This window comes from Dunckerocampus dactyliophorus, chromosome 2, assembly GCF_027744805.1.
Source record: "Dunckerocampus dactyliophorus isolate RoL2022-P2 chromosome 2, RoL_Ddac_1.1, whole genome shotgun sequence".
Classification (NCBI taxonomy): Eukaryota; Metazoa; Chordata; class Actinopteri; order Syngnathiformes; family Syngnathidae; genus Dunckerocampus; species Dunckerocampus dactyliophorus.
In genome coordinates, this window is record NC_072820.1 from 10,215,704 (window position 1) to 10,230,244 (window position 14,541).

General features: G+C 39.9%; 1 protein-coding gene across 1 annotated transcript in view; it reads right to left on the minus strand.

Moving 5' to 3' along the window:
• The window catches only part of gpc1b (glypican 1b), a 114,549-nt gene that overhangs the window by 11,708 nt on the left and 88,300 nt on the right, over positions 1 to 14,541 (minus strand). Inside the window, exons 5-6 of the mRNA XM_054758623.1 lie at positions 4,893 to 5,058; positions 4,305 to 4,435 (exon numbers count right to left, since the gene is read on the minus strand). Of these exons, the coding sequence (XP_054614598.1) occupies positions 4,305 to 4,435; positions 4,893 to 5,058 (297 nt within the window). The remainder of the gene's footprint in view (positions 1 to 4,304; positions 4,436 to 4,892; positions 5,059 to 14,541) is intronic.

The following is a 14,541-nucleotide window of genomic DNA, read 5'->3' on the forward strand; positions in this document are numbered from 1 at the left end:
TGGAGTCTCTCCGACAGCCAGTCCACCTTAAAAAAACACTTTTTTTTTTTTTTTTTAAACCTTGGCTTGGTGAGTCGCTCTTTGTTTCGCCATAATACAGGGTTAGCAAGCAGCGCTAGCTGTACGCTAACCTGCAAAACCTGCATGTACTAGGTAACGCGCTGATAGTGAATTGATTGGCTGTGGAAGTAAATGCATGCAAACAGGATCTTATCATTGGCTGGACAGTACTCACCATTGTGTTACATGTTACCACTTGTTGTTGTTCCCTGTCACTCACTGCGTTGCTTTGCAAAATAGTACAGAATAAATTGCTATGTGTGTATTTCATTGAAAGTTCTGGTTGGATTGTATTTTGTGCGCAGCGTTGTTTTGCAGTGCGCGGAGAACTCGAGAGCAGTGCGCGATTAAAAAAAGCGTCATTTTGTCTCAACAAAAATCACATGTTCTCCTACTATAAACAAGTACGGCAGGTTAGTCTTAATAAAATCACAAATAAGAATTCAAATAAATTACAAAATATACCAAAGTGGCCCTTGCATCCTGTCATATTTCAGTTTGTGGCCCCTGGGGGTAAAAGTTTGGACCCCACCAGTCTGGACTAATGAGTAAAATTATAAAATGTGCTCATTCAGAACGTGCCGCATGCATGAATGAAATGAATTAGATTAGAAGTATTAAAGGAAGAATCCTTCCTCCCCCCCTCGCATAACCAGCACTATCATTGCAAATTGCATATTTGCAATCAAAAAGCAAAACTTATAATTCTTTAAATAATTAAAGACTTCGGACATACCGAGCTCGCGAGCTTGTTGCTGCGTGAAGCACGTTATCACACCAATATCATAATCGGCAGAAAAAAGCTATACCGATATGAACCGATATCTCATTTTTATGCCAATATTGACAGATAATAGCAGACATCCATAGAAATGATGACATACTGTTGCGTTAAATGTATAATGAAGCGGAACCATATGGCTTCAGATATTTAATTGTCTGTGGTAGTAAGCCTAACATCAAACAATATGACTTTACTGGCTAAACTTGTATTAATTATCAGTGCAAAATACTGCATCAAGGGAACACAATGTGGACTTGAGCTATTATAGACACACATCAAAGCCACTCTGAAATGTGGCACTGCTTATTTGCATGGTCCCATGAGTCAATCAGACCACAGTTCTGTAATACTAGATCCCCATGTGGATTATATAAATGGAGCCCTGGGAATGCTGTCAGACTGCAGTCAATCTGTCATCTGGCAATCTGCCCTTCTTAGGATAGCCTCCAGTTTTTGAACCTTCACACATAAAAAAATAATCCCGTCTTAAGCCTCCAGTCATGTCTGCCACCTTAAATCTAGCTGTGGCTCGTCGTAGACTGAACTGGAGAGGAAATAGGGTGTAAAACAGAGGGGTGCAAATGGCTTTCAGGTACATGAACACGTCCTAAACATGCAGCGTGTCTACTGTCTGTGACTTTTAAAGAGGGAGGAAAAGGAAGTGGAGTAAACAATAGTGTTGGCCATCATTTGAATTTGAATGATTCTGGTTCCGATTCCTCAGTTGCTATGCTTTTAAAAGGCAGGGTCACAAAAGTTTGCATTGTTTAAATTAGGATTGTGAACGATAAACCGATGTGTCCGGATATCCGGTTTGACAAGCAAACGATTCGGCTGTGCCGGTAGCAGCCTCCTGTATCGATAGCATTCATCCATAAATATTTAGCAATATTCAGCAAAAAAATACAAATAAAGTTTGGAACGTTACAAGAAGGGAGCAAAACTTGACCAGCCAGACCAACAGTGGCGAGTATTGTTACTTTTTCGCTTTGTAACTTGTTTACTTTGAAATGTTGGACCTTTGTTAGCTACCTGGACTGCTGAAAACACTATGCTCAGTCTGTAATGTTGTACGCTTACTATTGTTATGACATTTTCAGGATGGGATTGTTTACTTTTCCAAGCGAACAGCATTTTCAATGCGCTCATGTGACAAATAGTTATATTTACTTATCTGTGCTTGGACACATTTTTGCCACTTTTGACGATATTAGACTGTATAAGGGGCTTTGCACTATTTATTTATTTTGTATTATTAATTACACTGAAGCTCAAGACTTCCGATTTGTAGTGTTATATTTTATATAGATAGATCGATGCATGTTCATTGTCATTGCACACAGTATAAATTTGGTGGCTCCACCTCCATTTCTAGCAGCATTTAAACTTAAATGTTCCAAATGTAACAGGTATAAAATATAGATATAAAATATAAACTATTGATCCCGTCAAACAAAAAGATGCTCATTCAGCAAGCCTTTTTTTTGGTGTGTGTCCAAACAATAAATACATTTGACGCGTTATTCTGTTGACTTTATTTTTGCCAGTGCCTTGCAGCATGCTTGGGGATATGATGTGCTCTTTTACACATCTGAAAATACTGTAAGAATGCCACTTTCATAGAATTGGCATCTTTATTTTATAATGTAAGATTCATCAACAAACATTAACCGCAGAATCAAAACGAATCGCACCGTTTGTACACTGCATCCAGTCGAATTCTGTTTGTAAAATATTTCGTTTTTTTTATCGTATCGTAACCTGTATATCTAGAATTTCTTACAGGGCTAACCAGTATATTAAACATCGTTAGATGTTATGTTTATTTTTACAGGTGTACGCTTTCACAAATGATGCGCACTTTTGAACTCTAGTAAACTGTACTTTGTTTGCTGCCTCAGTGTTGGTGTAAGCTATTCTGGCACCCGTATTTTGTTAACACAAGTAAACAGGATATAGCCAAAAGCGCTCTTATGTTGAAGGTCGGATGTTTTATGAGTTGAGAAGGTCCCTTGACTGTTGCTACCAGAGACGGACTGTGTGAATGATAAACTTGTCCAGCCGTAGCTCCCGTTCTTAATTTACACCGAACTTCCACGTCAGCTGGCATCCTGAAGCCCTTGCTTACACTGGCATGAGACAGATGTTATTTATTATTTGACTGACTGCTTAGAGGAAGTCTGACGTAGTGCATCAAAGACGAGGTACTCTGTTATTTCCACACCATGAATGTGTGAACATTAATGATGTTGGCCGTGCACCCTCCTTTGCATGATATCATCGTGTTGCAAATGTTGCACTGAGCTGACAGCTCTTTTCTGCGTTGGTGTTCACGGCTACGCCTTCTGAAGTAGGCATCCAAACTGGGGATCAAAATAAAAGCATTTGAACGATCCCGGGAGAATGGGAATGTTAGTCCAGGTTCCCGTTGATGCTCGAGATGCGATGCCCAACGTTAGTAAACAACGCAGCATATGTCATCTGTTGGAAGTTGTGATGTTATGCAACCAGGAAGTAATCTGTCCAATACTGTCTACCATAATACTGCATCATGCACATTGATGTGAAGTCAAAGCAGGTCATATGTCATGCACCAAAGGCTTTGTGTCCTCGTGAAACTACGCATGCATGGCTATGTCCCTTGTATCACAGGAAACACTTCCCTGGATAACAATGAAGAGTTAACAGTTGCACTCTATAAGCTTCTTGACATGTTTTTTTTAACAATCTGAACAGCTATTTAATGGTGAATCATTTCAATGGTTTCATTTGAACATTTACACACTAAACGAAAAAAAAAAAAGACAGAAAAAATTATAAATTGACCCCAAAAAAAACAGTAATATGTATTTACTTTAAAACATAAAATGTATACAAATTGAAACAATTATGTTTGTGTGCATTTTAGTCATTAAATGTATTATTCATTACTGTTTAAAATAAAAATGAATGCATACAAATAAATTAGACCCAAATGTTTTTTGTTAAAACGAATATTGTAATATTTTCCATACACTGTATTTGAATGTTTTACTGAGAGTAGAGATATGAACATGAAATGCAGTATATAACTATATCAACTATCCCTTTGTTTGATGTACTTCTCAACCCTTTAGAGGACGTGGTTTGAAGTACTGAAATTCAAGGCATTTTTTTTTTATATTGTATTACGATCAGTATCACTGTTAATAATAATACATTTCACTATATTGTGTTATAGGTCATCTACTTTTCTCAAGTAACCAACTACGGTTCCTTGCTCTACAAAGGGCTACATAGGAGTATTTTGTAGTTTGTATTTTGCCAAACTGAAATACACATGACTTAAGCCAGTCATTTTAATGGATGACTGAGCGTCTTCCAGTGGAGACTCAGTGTTATAGCTTGCCCCCTGTTTGTATCCTCTTGGGCTGTAAAAACAAATCATCTAAAATGTCCATGACCGAAAGAACGTTCTGACCTTGCTGTTGATAGACTCGATATTGTCCACCATGGTGAGCATAGCTTCTGATATGCGGGAGGGCAGAGAGAGGACTACAACATCCACACCAGAAGGTCCATCGAAGCGGCCGGCCACTTGCATCATCGTTTCTACAAAGAACAGGGTTAATCACATTTCATGTGTGGGGTGCAGTGGAAGCATAATACAGTGGAACCGGTTATCTTATTCAAGCATATATTTTTACTCCCCCGTGCGTGGGTTTCCTCCCACATTCCAAAAACAGGTTAGGTTAATTGGCGACTCTAAATTGTCCATAGGTATGAATGTGAGTGTGAATGGTTGTTTGTCTATATGTGCCCTGCGATTGGCTGGCGACCAGTCCAGGGTGTACCCCGCCTGTCGGCCGAAGTCAGCGGGGATAGGCTCCAGCATACCCCCGCGACCCTAACGAGGAGAAGCAGCATAGAAAATGGATGGATGGATGGATGGATTATTTCTTATGGGAAAGATTGATTCAGTTTTCGTATGTTTCGGTATTCGTTTGGCCTTTTAGAACAATTTAACGACAGAAAACGAGGTTCCACTGTGTGTGTGTTTTGCCTTTACCTGCCAGGTGCCGCCATTCTGTGTTAAGGTCAGCCTGGTTGGCCAGACAGCCCTTCAGGACATTGCTGCAGTAGTTGGCACAAGGTCTGGCTGAGGCCATACCTCGGCAATGGGGACAGTAAGTCATCTTCATGATGGCTCGCATGCACTCCTGGCTCAGCTGCACCTACGGGAGGATTTGGGGAAACAATAGGACAATTGCACTTGCATTAAAGGCCAAACACACATGAGACACTGAAGATAAAGCACTGAGCCAGTCAAAGCAACACATAAACATCATTTGAATCAAAGCACACAAAACTGCCGTGACCTTCGGAACATGTTCATATTGGTAGTTCCCATGGAAACCACTCTGTGAGATTTTGCCTTGTTAGAATGGTTCCACAAGTGATGAAAAGGCTCTGACATTCATACAAGTATGCTCAGCCCCATCCATCCACTCAACCCATCCTTCTATCCCACAAGGCTGCAGGAAAGGGCCTTCGTGCGTGAACAGTGAAACTGGGTTAAGACCAGTAAGCTCTGCTCACGAGAGAGTACAGCTACGCATACAAAACCTCAGGAAGTGAGTGTGAGGGACACAAAGTGAGGGAGAACGAACGATGGAAGAAGCTCAGCTATGCATACAAAGCTCCTCTCTTAAGCTGACATGTGGGCCAGTCGAATGCTTTTTTGGGAAACAACGCTTCCAACTGTAAAGTCACACCTAGAACCGAGCGTTTGATAAATATGAGTATACACTGGAAGTAGGACAGCAATAAAAATCAGGAGGGACAGCAAATGGTAGAATGTTTAAATATCAGGGCTTCCGCTACATGTAATTGATAGTGGCGCACCGCACCGCCACGACAAAATAAAAGCTGCTACAGCCTTGAAAATCAGTCATCCAAAGGTCCCTTTGTTTTGACTGGTCACCAGCCAATCACAGGGCTAATTACAGTATGTTATTTTGAACTAAAAAAAAATATTATTGAACAAATGATTTCCCATGTATTCGTATTACTCTAAAACAGGCATCACTTGTGAAATAGTACAAAATGTTGTACTTTTGTAATTGTGACATAGTACTATTGGACTAAATACCTGTAGGTCAGGTAACAAAAGGAGGCTGGACATTTTAGACTCTCAGTTGAAGTACTCCCAGCAACTTTATTAAGCCATTAAATTAACAGTTTTGTAATGTTCTCGGTTCATGTTCTGGTAGTTGTTGAAAAAAGTTAAATAAACAAGTTCATCAAAAATAAATCATAAAAATTGTTATTTGTCATAATCACCAAAAATTGCTGATGCAGCAGCGGCACAACTGCGGCGGCAGTCCGCCCTCCCATGCAGCACACCAAGACATCTTAAAAAAAACAATCCTCGGGGAAACCCTGAATATAGATACAAATCCGCCCAGAAACAGTTCAATGACAAGACAAAGAAATGGTCTCACTTATTAGATGATATCAGCCGCATTATTAATAGAGACTTATCTTATCTGTGGTGTAAAAAAGTACAGTTTTTAAAGTAGCTGAAAGCTCATTTTCTTAATACTTCCATTACACTTCCATTGTGCAGTCTTATTGCGGTATATGAATTACGGGGTGGAAGTCTGGCTAACGCTTACAAGAGGACCTTCCAGAAGTTGTGCACACTACAAAAAAGAGCACTGAGAACAAGAAATAATGTTGGGTATCGGGAACACACAGATGCACTGTTTTTAAAGTCACAAATGTTCACATTTATGGATCTGGTGAAATTGAAAGTTGCACAGGTAATATTTGAGGCAAGAAATCATTTGCTGCCACCAAACTTCCCAAAAAATGACAGATGGAAAATATGATTTGAGGGGTAAACTTCATTTCAAACAGCTTTGCGTGTGCAATCAGTAGGGTAAAACTAACCTGCCTCACGACAATCTAAACCAGGGGTCACCAACGTGGTGCCCCCCCCTGACCACATGAGGTGCCCGCAAGCCTGCTTTTCATTCAGGTTTTCAGTTAGTCATGAAAGAACAGTAGGAAGAGATGCATTCTGAAATACAAAATGTGAGTTGTGGACACCAGCATTTTGTTAATGTTCTGGTAAAACAAGCACATTCGCTTTGTTTGGGTTTAAAATAAGCTCTGAAAATAAATGTTACAAAAATGAGTAGCTCTTGGCCATTTTCATTTTGTAAAAGTAGCTCTCACAAGGAAAAACGTTGGTGACCCCTGGTCTAAACCCAGCTCACGTTCCTTATTAGCGGGTGAACAATCCAACGCTTGGTGAATTCGGCTTCACAATGACAGGACGAGCTGACATCCAAGGATCAAAAAGCGGCGCCGCTAATGAACGCTTGGCCGCCACAAGCGAGTTATCCCGGTGGTAACTTTTCTGGCACCTCCTGCTTGAAACCCCAAAAGTCAGAAGGATCGTATACTAAAGATAGTATAGTATAGTATATACAGTGGTGTGAAAAAATGTTTGCACTCTTCCTGATTTATTATTTTTTATCTAAGTTTGTCACACTTAAAGGCTTCAGATCATCAAACAAATTTAATATTAGTCAATGACAACACAACTGAACACAAAATGCAGTTTTTAAATTTTGTTTTATTTTTACCAACATGGCCCTGTGTGAAAAGGTGATTGCATCACCACCCCACCCCCCCACGTTAAAACATAACTTAACTGAGATGAATTGAGATCTATCAGTCTGGAAAAAGTCATAAAGCTACTTCTAAAGCTTTGGGACTCCAGCGAACCAAAGTGAGAGCCACTATCCACAAATGGTGAAAACATGGAACAGTGGTGAACCTTCCCACGAGTGGCCGGTCCACCAAAATTGCCCCAAGAGTGCAGCGACAACTCATCCAAGAGGTCACAACAACATCCAAACAACTGCAGGCCTCACCTGCCTCAGTTAAGGTCAGTGTTCATGACTTCAACATTAGAAAGAAAATGGGCAAAAATGACCTGCATGGCAGAGTTCCAAGACGAAAACCACTGCTGAACAAAATAACGTTAAGGCTCGTCTCAATTTTGTGCATTTCAGAAAAAGAACATCATATGAACAGCAAAATATGGTGGTGGTAGTGTACCAAAAAATCCTGAAGGAGTATGCCCGACCATCTGTTGGTGACCTCAAGCTGAAACAAACTTGGGTCCACGTCTGAAAGCCTGAAGAAAAACAAAATGAAGTCTTTGGAGTATGCTAGTCAAAGTCCTGACCTGAATCCTATTGAGATGCTGTGGCAGGATCTTAAAAAGTCGGCTCATGCTCAAAAAAATCCTCCAATGTGGCTGAATTACAACAATTCTGCAAAGATGAGTGCGGCAAAATTCCTCCACAGCGCTTTAGGAGACTCATTGCAAGTTATCGCAAACGCTTGATTGCGGTTGTTGCTGCTAAGGATGGCCCAAAAATAAAATATTCTACATTAACACTGATAAATAACACCTGTGGTGACATTTTATTGTGTTCTTCTATCATGAGTGCTACAAAAAGCCAATGAAAAAGCAAACCGAATGAGGTTAGTTGCTGAACTGAACTCTCATGAGGTACCGTATGCTAACACAGTTCAAATTTAGAGTTTTTGTGGGTGTTTGTCCAGAAAATGTCGGCTAAATTTTGAATTGTACAAATTCAGTAATTTGATTTGACTCAATAGTAGTAATATGATATCAAGGGGTCTGTAAAAGGTTTAACAATCAGCTAGAGATAGGAAGTCATTGTAGAGAAATAGCGTAGAGATAAATAAGTGACACAGGAAAGAAAAAAACACATTCCCTGGCTTAATCTAAAATCATATGAGACATGAGTCACATCCTCACTCCAACCCCTCCTTCACCCGCTTTCCTTCCATCCTTGCCCTGCCACTCACAAGCCAGGGATGAGTCAGACAAATGCTTTTTTCTTTTTTTTTTGCTGAGACAGAGCATTGCAATGAAGGGAAAGTTTAGAAGTCTGAAAAAATGAGAGATGCAGAATGTTTGAGCAGCTTTAAAAGTTCAACCAAGAAAAATTGGCAGAGGAGTTAAAGGCTTGAAAGCTCCGGGTGATGTGGATGGTATTTCGAGAGAAGACGTTCCTTAATCTGGTTTCCTCACTCATACATATTAATGCTGGGAATCATTGGTCAGGAATGACGAAAAGGATATTTGCAGTGCTAACTGGAGTTTTTACTGCATGATTACTGCACCTCTCATTCAGAACAGTGAAGGAAAGACTGCTATTCATGATCACTGGTGACTTGTGTGGAAAAATCTTCTCTTGTATGCATTTATTTCGAACGTGTACGAGTAAACACCTGCAGTTAAATAAGCAATCAAAAGAAATACTGAATTAACAAAGAAAAGCAATTAAAAAAGAGATTAAGAGAAGGTAAAAAGCATGTATCCCCCCCTTTAAATCTGTAAAAATGTTCTTTAATTCACATTTTCATTCATTTTCCGGACTATAAGTCACACTTTTATTCATGGTTTGGCTGGTCCTGCAACTTATACTCCGGAGTGACTTACATATGCGTGCCAGTATCTGCTACTCCTATCACTCCTGTTCCACTGACAATTTTCAATGTAAACATCAACTTATAAAGACAACTGAGAAAGACTATAGTTACCTGAATAACTGTTAATATGTTACGTTAACATACCACCTATTCAACCCCAGTGGGTTCATTACTAGTCGTGTAGTTACATGACAGGTCGCCAGGGGACGCAAAGCGTCAGGACTGCCAGAAGTAAACACATGACACTATCCCATCCAGTCGACAGTACAAAATGAGCAGCTTGTTCCCAAAAGGAATTCCGTGTCTGTTGTTTGGACACACTTTGGCTTCGAAGGGGATGACGTCGACCAAAAAGTAGTGAGTCACTTGTTTCAAAATTATGCAAATAATTACAGAATAAGGAGTTGAGAGTGGGATAGTCGTACATTAACCGAAAGGTTGGAGGTTCAATTAATCTTGATTTGGATTTTTGCCAAAATCGCCCAGCCCTAGCCTATATCAATGTTACAGAAAAATACGATATATTTTGAAGGTTTGGGTCGTAGGGAGGAACTACATTTCTAATTTGTGTCTTGAATGAATGTAGATGCTAATTATTAGCAAACCTTAACACACACCATTGAAGTCAAATCTTTTCTAGACTAAAAATAAACTAGTATGGGACTATGGAGTACCGCAAGACACAAAAAGACCTAGCCATCAATTTCTGTCCCTCCAATCCAATCTGCATATATCTTTCCCAGGACCAAAAATATAAATGGTTTAAGCATGAAAGCAAAAATGGCTTGATGGTACCAATCCAGTAAGACACGGTCCACGATCGGTCCACAGATTGCCAGTGCACCATTGTGAGGTTGAAACATTGACTTGATTATACAATTTCTACCTATTGCTGATTTAATTGCAAAAAACCAGGCCACACTGTCTTATTTTTGTCCTTGCGCCCCATTGGCAACTTGCAGTTTATACCTGTCCCAGTGGCCATTCCAACCCACGCTACCTCTCCCTGAGCGTAATTAGTAAAGATCCAAGCATGGCCTCTGCCCATTGTGTGATAGAATGAGCTGATCCACACACCTCAGATGGCTCATGGCCTACTTCCTCTACTCCTTTACCCAAGGGGGAGAAATGTCTAGAAAAGTTAGCGTACACAGAAATGGGTGCAGGCTCTAGTGATAAACAAAGCAATTAATATTGCACCAGAAAGACATTTCGATTTTTTAAATTAAACCCCAAAGTTTGACCCATAAGTTGGATTGCAATTTCTCACGCAGCTACCACCATGGAATTTGGTACACACCTTTACGGGACTGACCAACAAATTTGAGCAACACTGGTTGAAAAACATGGCCGCCATCAAGCAAAATGTTTTTACAGGGTCATGGCAACTAATTGACCATTTGTTTAATGATTATAAAACTTTGAGGATATGCTGCATTGCATGTATGCAAGCATGTCTTCCAACGCATTTTGAGCACAGCCCATAGGGGGCACCACAGACGGGTTGTTCAGATTTTTTCACATGACCATACAGTGGAACCTTGGTTAGCGTACGCCCCGTCAAGGGGATTTTTTGGTTTACGTTGAAAATGTATGCAAAAATGTTGCCTTGGTTCGCGTGCATTTCCCAGTTAGCATACAATATGGCGTGGCTACAATGCCTGAGTCCAGCTGTGTATATACATATTCTTTTTAATCACAAAATGTCCCTGTTAGCAGCGTGTAAACCGGAACCAGAGGTCACTGTCTCCCAGCTTCATCGCCTGTCTATGACGTCATCAGCGGTTGACTCTGTAGTTCTTTGCTAACTAACACAGTTACACCACAAATCTGCTTTTCTTATTGATAACGGCTGCAAAATAGCCCACAATGGAGCCAAACAATGTTGCAAATGCCAGCATTTTGATAAAGAAAGTGAGAAACGGTATTGAATTCAAGAAAGAACTCGTAGCACTATTATTCCCATCTGGGGTGCAATAAATAATAGCAACTGTATCATTAAGGCAGTGAAAAGCAGGAAAAGAGCTCAGCGATTTGCTCTCTGAGACGGTGGGAAGGATGCTGTTTTGACAGAGAAGTGAGAAGCGCTTTTGTGATGTTCCTCTTGCTTCCTACACTGCCTCATTAATCCTGTGCCTTTGTGTATATATGCACAAGTTTTATGCTGACGAAAACAGCGACACCATTACAGACAAATTGTTCATATAACATTTACCAGCTAAGTGACTTGTGGCTCTTATTCTTTTTTAAGAATCGGTGTAAGTGTGTAAATGGGTCGTGACCTCATTTCGGGTGGTTCCCCTGCTCTGACATGAGTGCTGAGATGACGGTTTGTCATTTGTCGAAAAGTCAGGCTAATTATTGACACAATTTCCCAAGCCGGCCTTGTTTAATGACAACATCACTCATGTTCCCGCGGCGCAGACAAATTGCCATCAGTCAAGAATCGTATGAAAGAAATAATAGACACATGATAGAATAGCGCAAGCTGACGCTCACAATGGAACACGTGTGAGAATAATGAATCTCTCTCTTGGTGTTGTTGAGTTTTGATCTTCTCGGATAGTTTGTGACATACAGCACAAGCCAGCATTGTAAGAATAAATCCTTGCATAGGGTTGAAACGTTCAATTTAAAATAAACAGCTGATAGCATCATCAAAGACACTTTTCACAAAGTAGAAAGAGATTCAATTGGATTTGGCGTCGGTCTGGAGTCTTCATAGATGTTTCTTGTTATCAGTAATAGTTGTAATACTACTGTATGTAATACATGTTATCATCTATGCATGTATATCACGCATGCATATTAAACATTGGAGGGTATTTTTTTTTACAGGGCATTATAAACGGAATAGGTGAATCCCCATTACCTGCATCGTTAGTGAAAAACTGCCAGTATGAGGCGGCTATCTAGAATGCACAGAAAATGGAAAGACAGACAGATCAGGATTGTGGATGATGAATAATTCCAAAAACGGTGCAGTTTTCCTTAAAAATGCTCGTAATCCTGATATACTGTACCTGTGAATCAGTGAATATACTACAGAGAGAGATAACTCGGTTCAGTTTCTTTCCATAAATTACAAAAACATGATCTATTATTAGCGCCACAAGTAGCATCCACTTTTTCCCCCCACTCTGTTTAAGCTTGGCCTATAATATTTCATCAAGGAAATAGCTGTATTATTCATCGCAGCAGCAGTTTTCCCATATGCCGTGTATATTCCTCATGGGGGCAGCACTCTGGACAAGCCCCTCGCCCTTGTGTCTGACGGGAGATATTTTTCACCAGCGCATCAATACTGGCCTCCTCCAGTTCTACAAGCCAAAATGATTTCTCCGTCTACCTCTGATCTTAACCTCGCTCCTTTCTTATACACGGCGGAGAGTATTTCTCTCGGGGGATATTAACCCTCCACGTGGACCCGTAGACATTTTTCAGAGGGGGAGTTGACATTAAGTGGTGTTGCAAAGGATGACTCCCCTGAGCCGGGGGCCATATTTATAGGGCTGCTCGTTTCCACCAACATTGATCTGGATGAGTAACACAGAGCGTGCACATGTGCACATCCTTCTTGCTAATGACCTACCCCAGATCTTTGCAAAGTGTGTATTTTGGCACATTCACATATCAGGTTCATCTTGAGGGTTGAGAGTTAGGGATATATTTGGGGTAGCTGAGGTTATTTAAAGAAGGGCCTCCCAACCTTTTTGACTACATGGATTGGCTCCTGTTTGTGCTGGAAGAAAGCTTGAGAAAAGTCAAGTAAAACAATTTACTACATTTCATTGATCTTCCATGGGGAAAACTGTTATTTTAAAAAGATTTTTATGGGATGAAACAATTTATCTCGTGTTGAATAAGGCTGGAGGACTTGGCATATGAAACTCAACGCCCCACAGCTAATGATATGTTCCACTTCTTTAGCCGGCAGGCTATTTGAATAAACGGTGCCGCTTCTTGTTGACAGTACGGTGTACAGGTGATCCTCGGGTTACGTATGAGTTCCGTTCCTAGACTGTGATGGAAGTCGAGTTTTGGGTGTATGTTGGCGCTTATACCTAAATTAACTCATAAGTCACTCACAATACAAGAATTAAATGAAACTAATGAAAAAAATAAAACCTTTCCATGTCAATAATAAGACAACTGTCAACTATCACTGTCGCTTTCAAAGATCACCGACATTGCAGCGTGGGTGCAGTACGAGGATGGCCGAGAGGACTGTTGACTTTGCTGATGTTGTTTTGGTGCGCTTCGGCCGACAGTAGGCTGTTTTGGTTTTGCAATAAAGAGATTGTTGATGCAGTTGAAACAAATGCGGCCAATACTGAGCACAGTGTATTCTTCCGTGACAAAATTAAGTTAAGACCACCCATAGTGTGCCTCATTTTTTCCTAATTTGGTCCATGTGTCACCCCTCTACAAAGTGTGGAGAAAATTGGTTTGGTATTTTTTGTGTCATCCTGGTAATTGTGTCTGTCCTATCTGCTTTATTAATGTGTCAAACTAATTGCTGTGTTGTCATACGTAATTGTAAAAAAAAAAATGAAATACCATGACCATTTTTGCCAGTACAGCCATCCCTCACCATCGCTTGACTCTATCACAGGTTTTCAGTCATATATTAATGAATAAATCATGCTGTTTAAGCAAATTGTACGTATTTTTTACCTGAATTAAGCATTTTCAAGCATAAAAATGTCTTAATGAAATAAAATACAAATATAAGCCATTCAGAAGACACATTCAAACTGTGTATGTAGTATTCTACATTGGCCACTAGGTGTCAGTAGTTCAGTGAGATACAGACTTGATACCTGGAACAACAGGCTTTTATTGCAGATTTAAATTATCTCACAACAGGCACAATAATAATGACATAATAATGATAATAATAATCAAAATAACACTGACTACTGTTGCCGCCGTAACATACGACAAGCTAAAGCTCAACTCTGAACACATTTACTGCGACACACACAAGTTTTATTTATGTCTTAAATGGCTTATTTTCTCTCATTATATCTACTATACTGGGTAAAACGAATGTGAAGGTGATTATATGGTGTTATTTTATGTCTAAAGGGTTCTCATAATGTTAAAAACCATATTTAGAAGATCGTGAACAGGTTTTTTGTGCCATGACTACAAAAATATTCCATTTATAA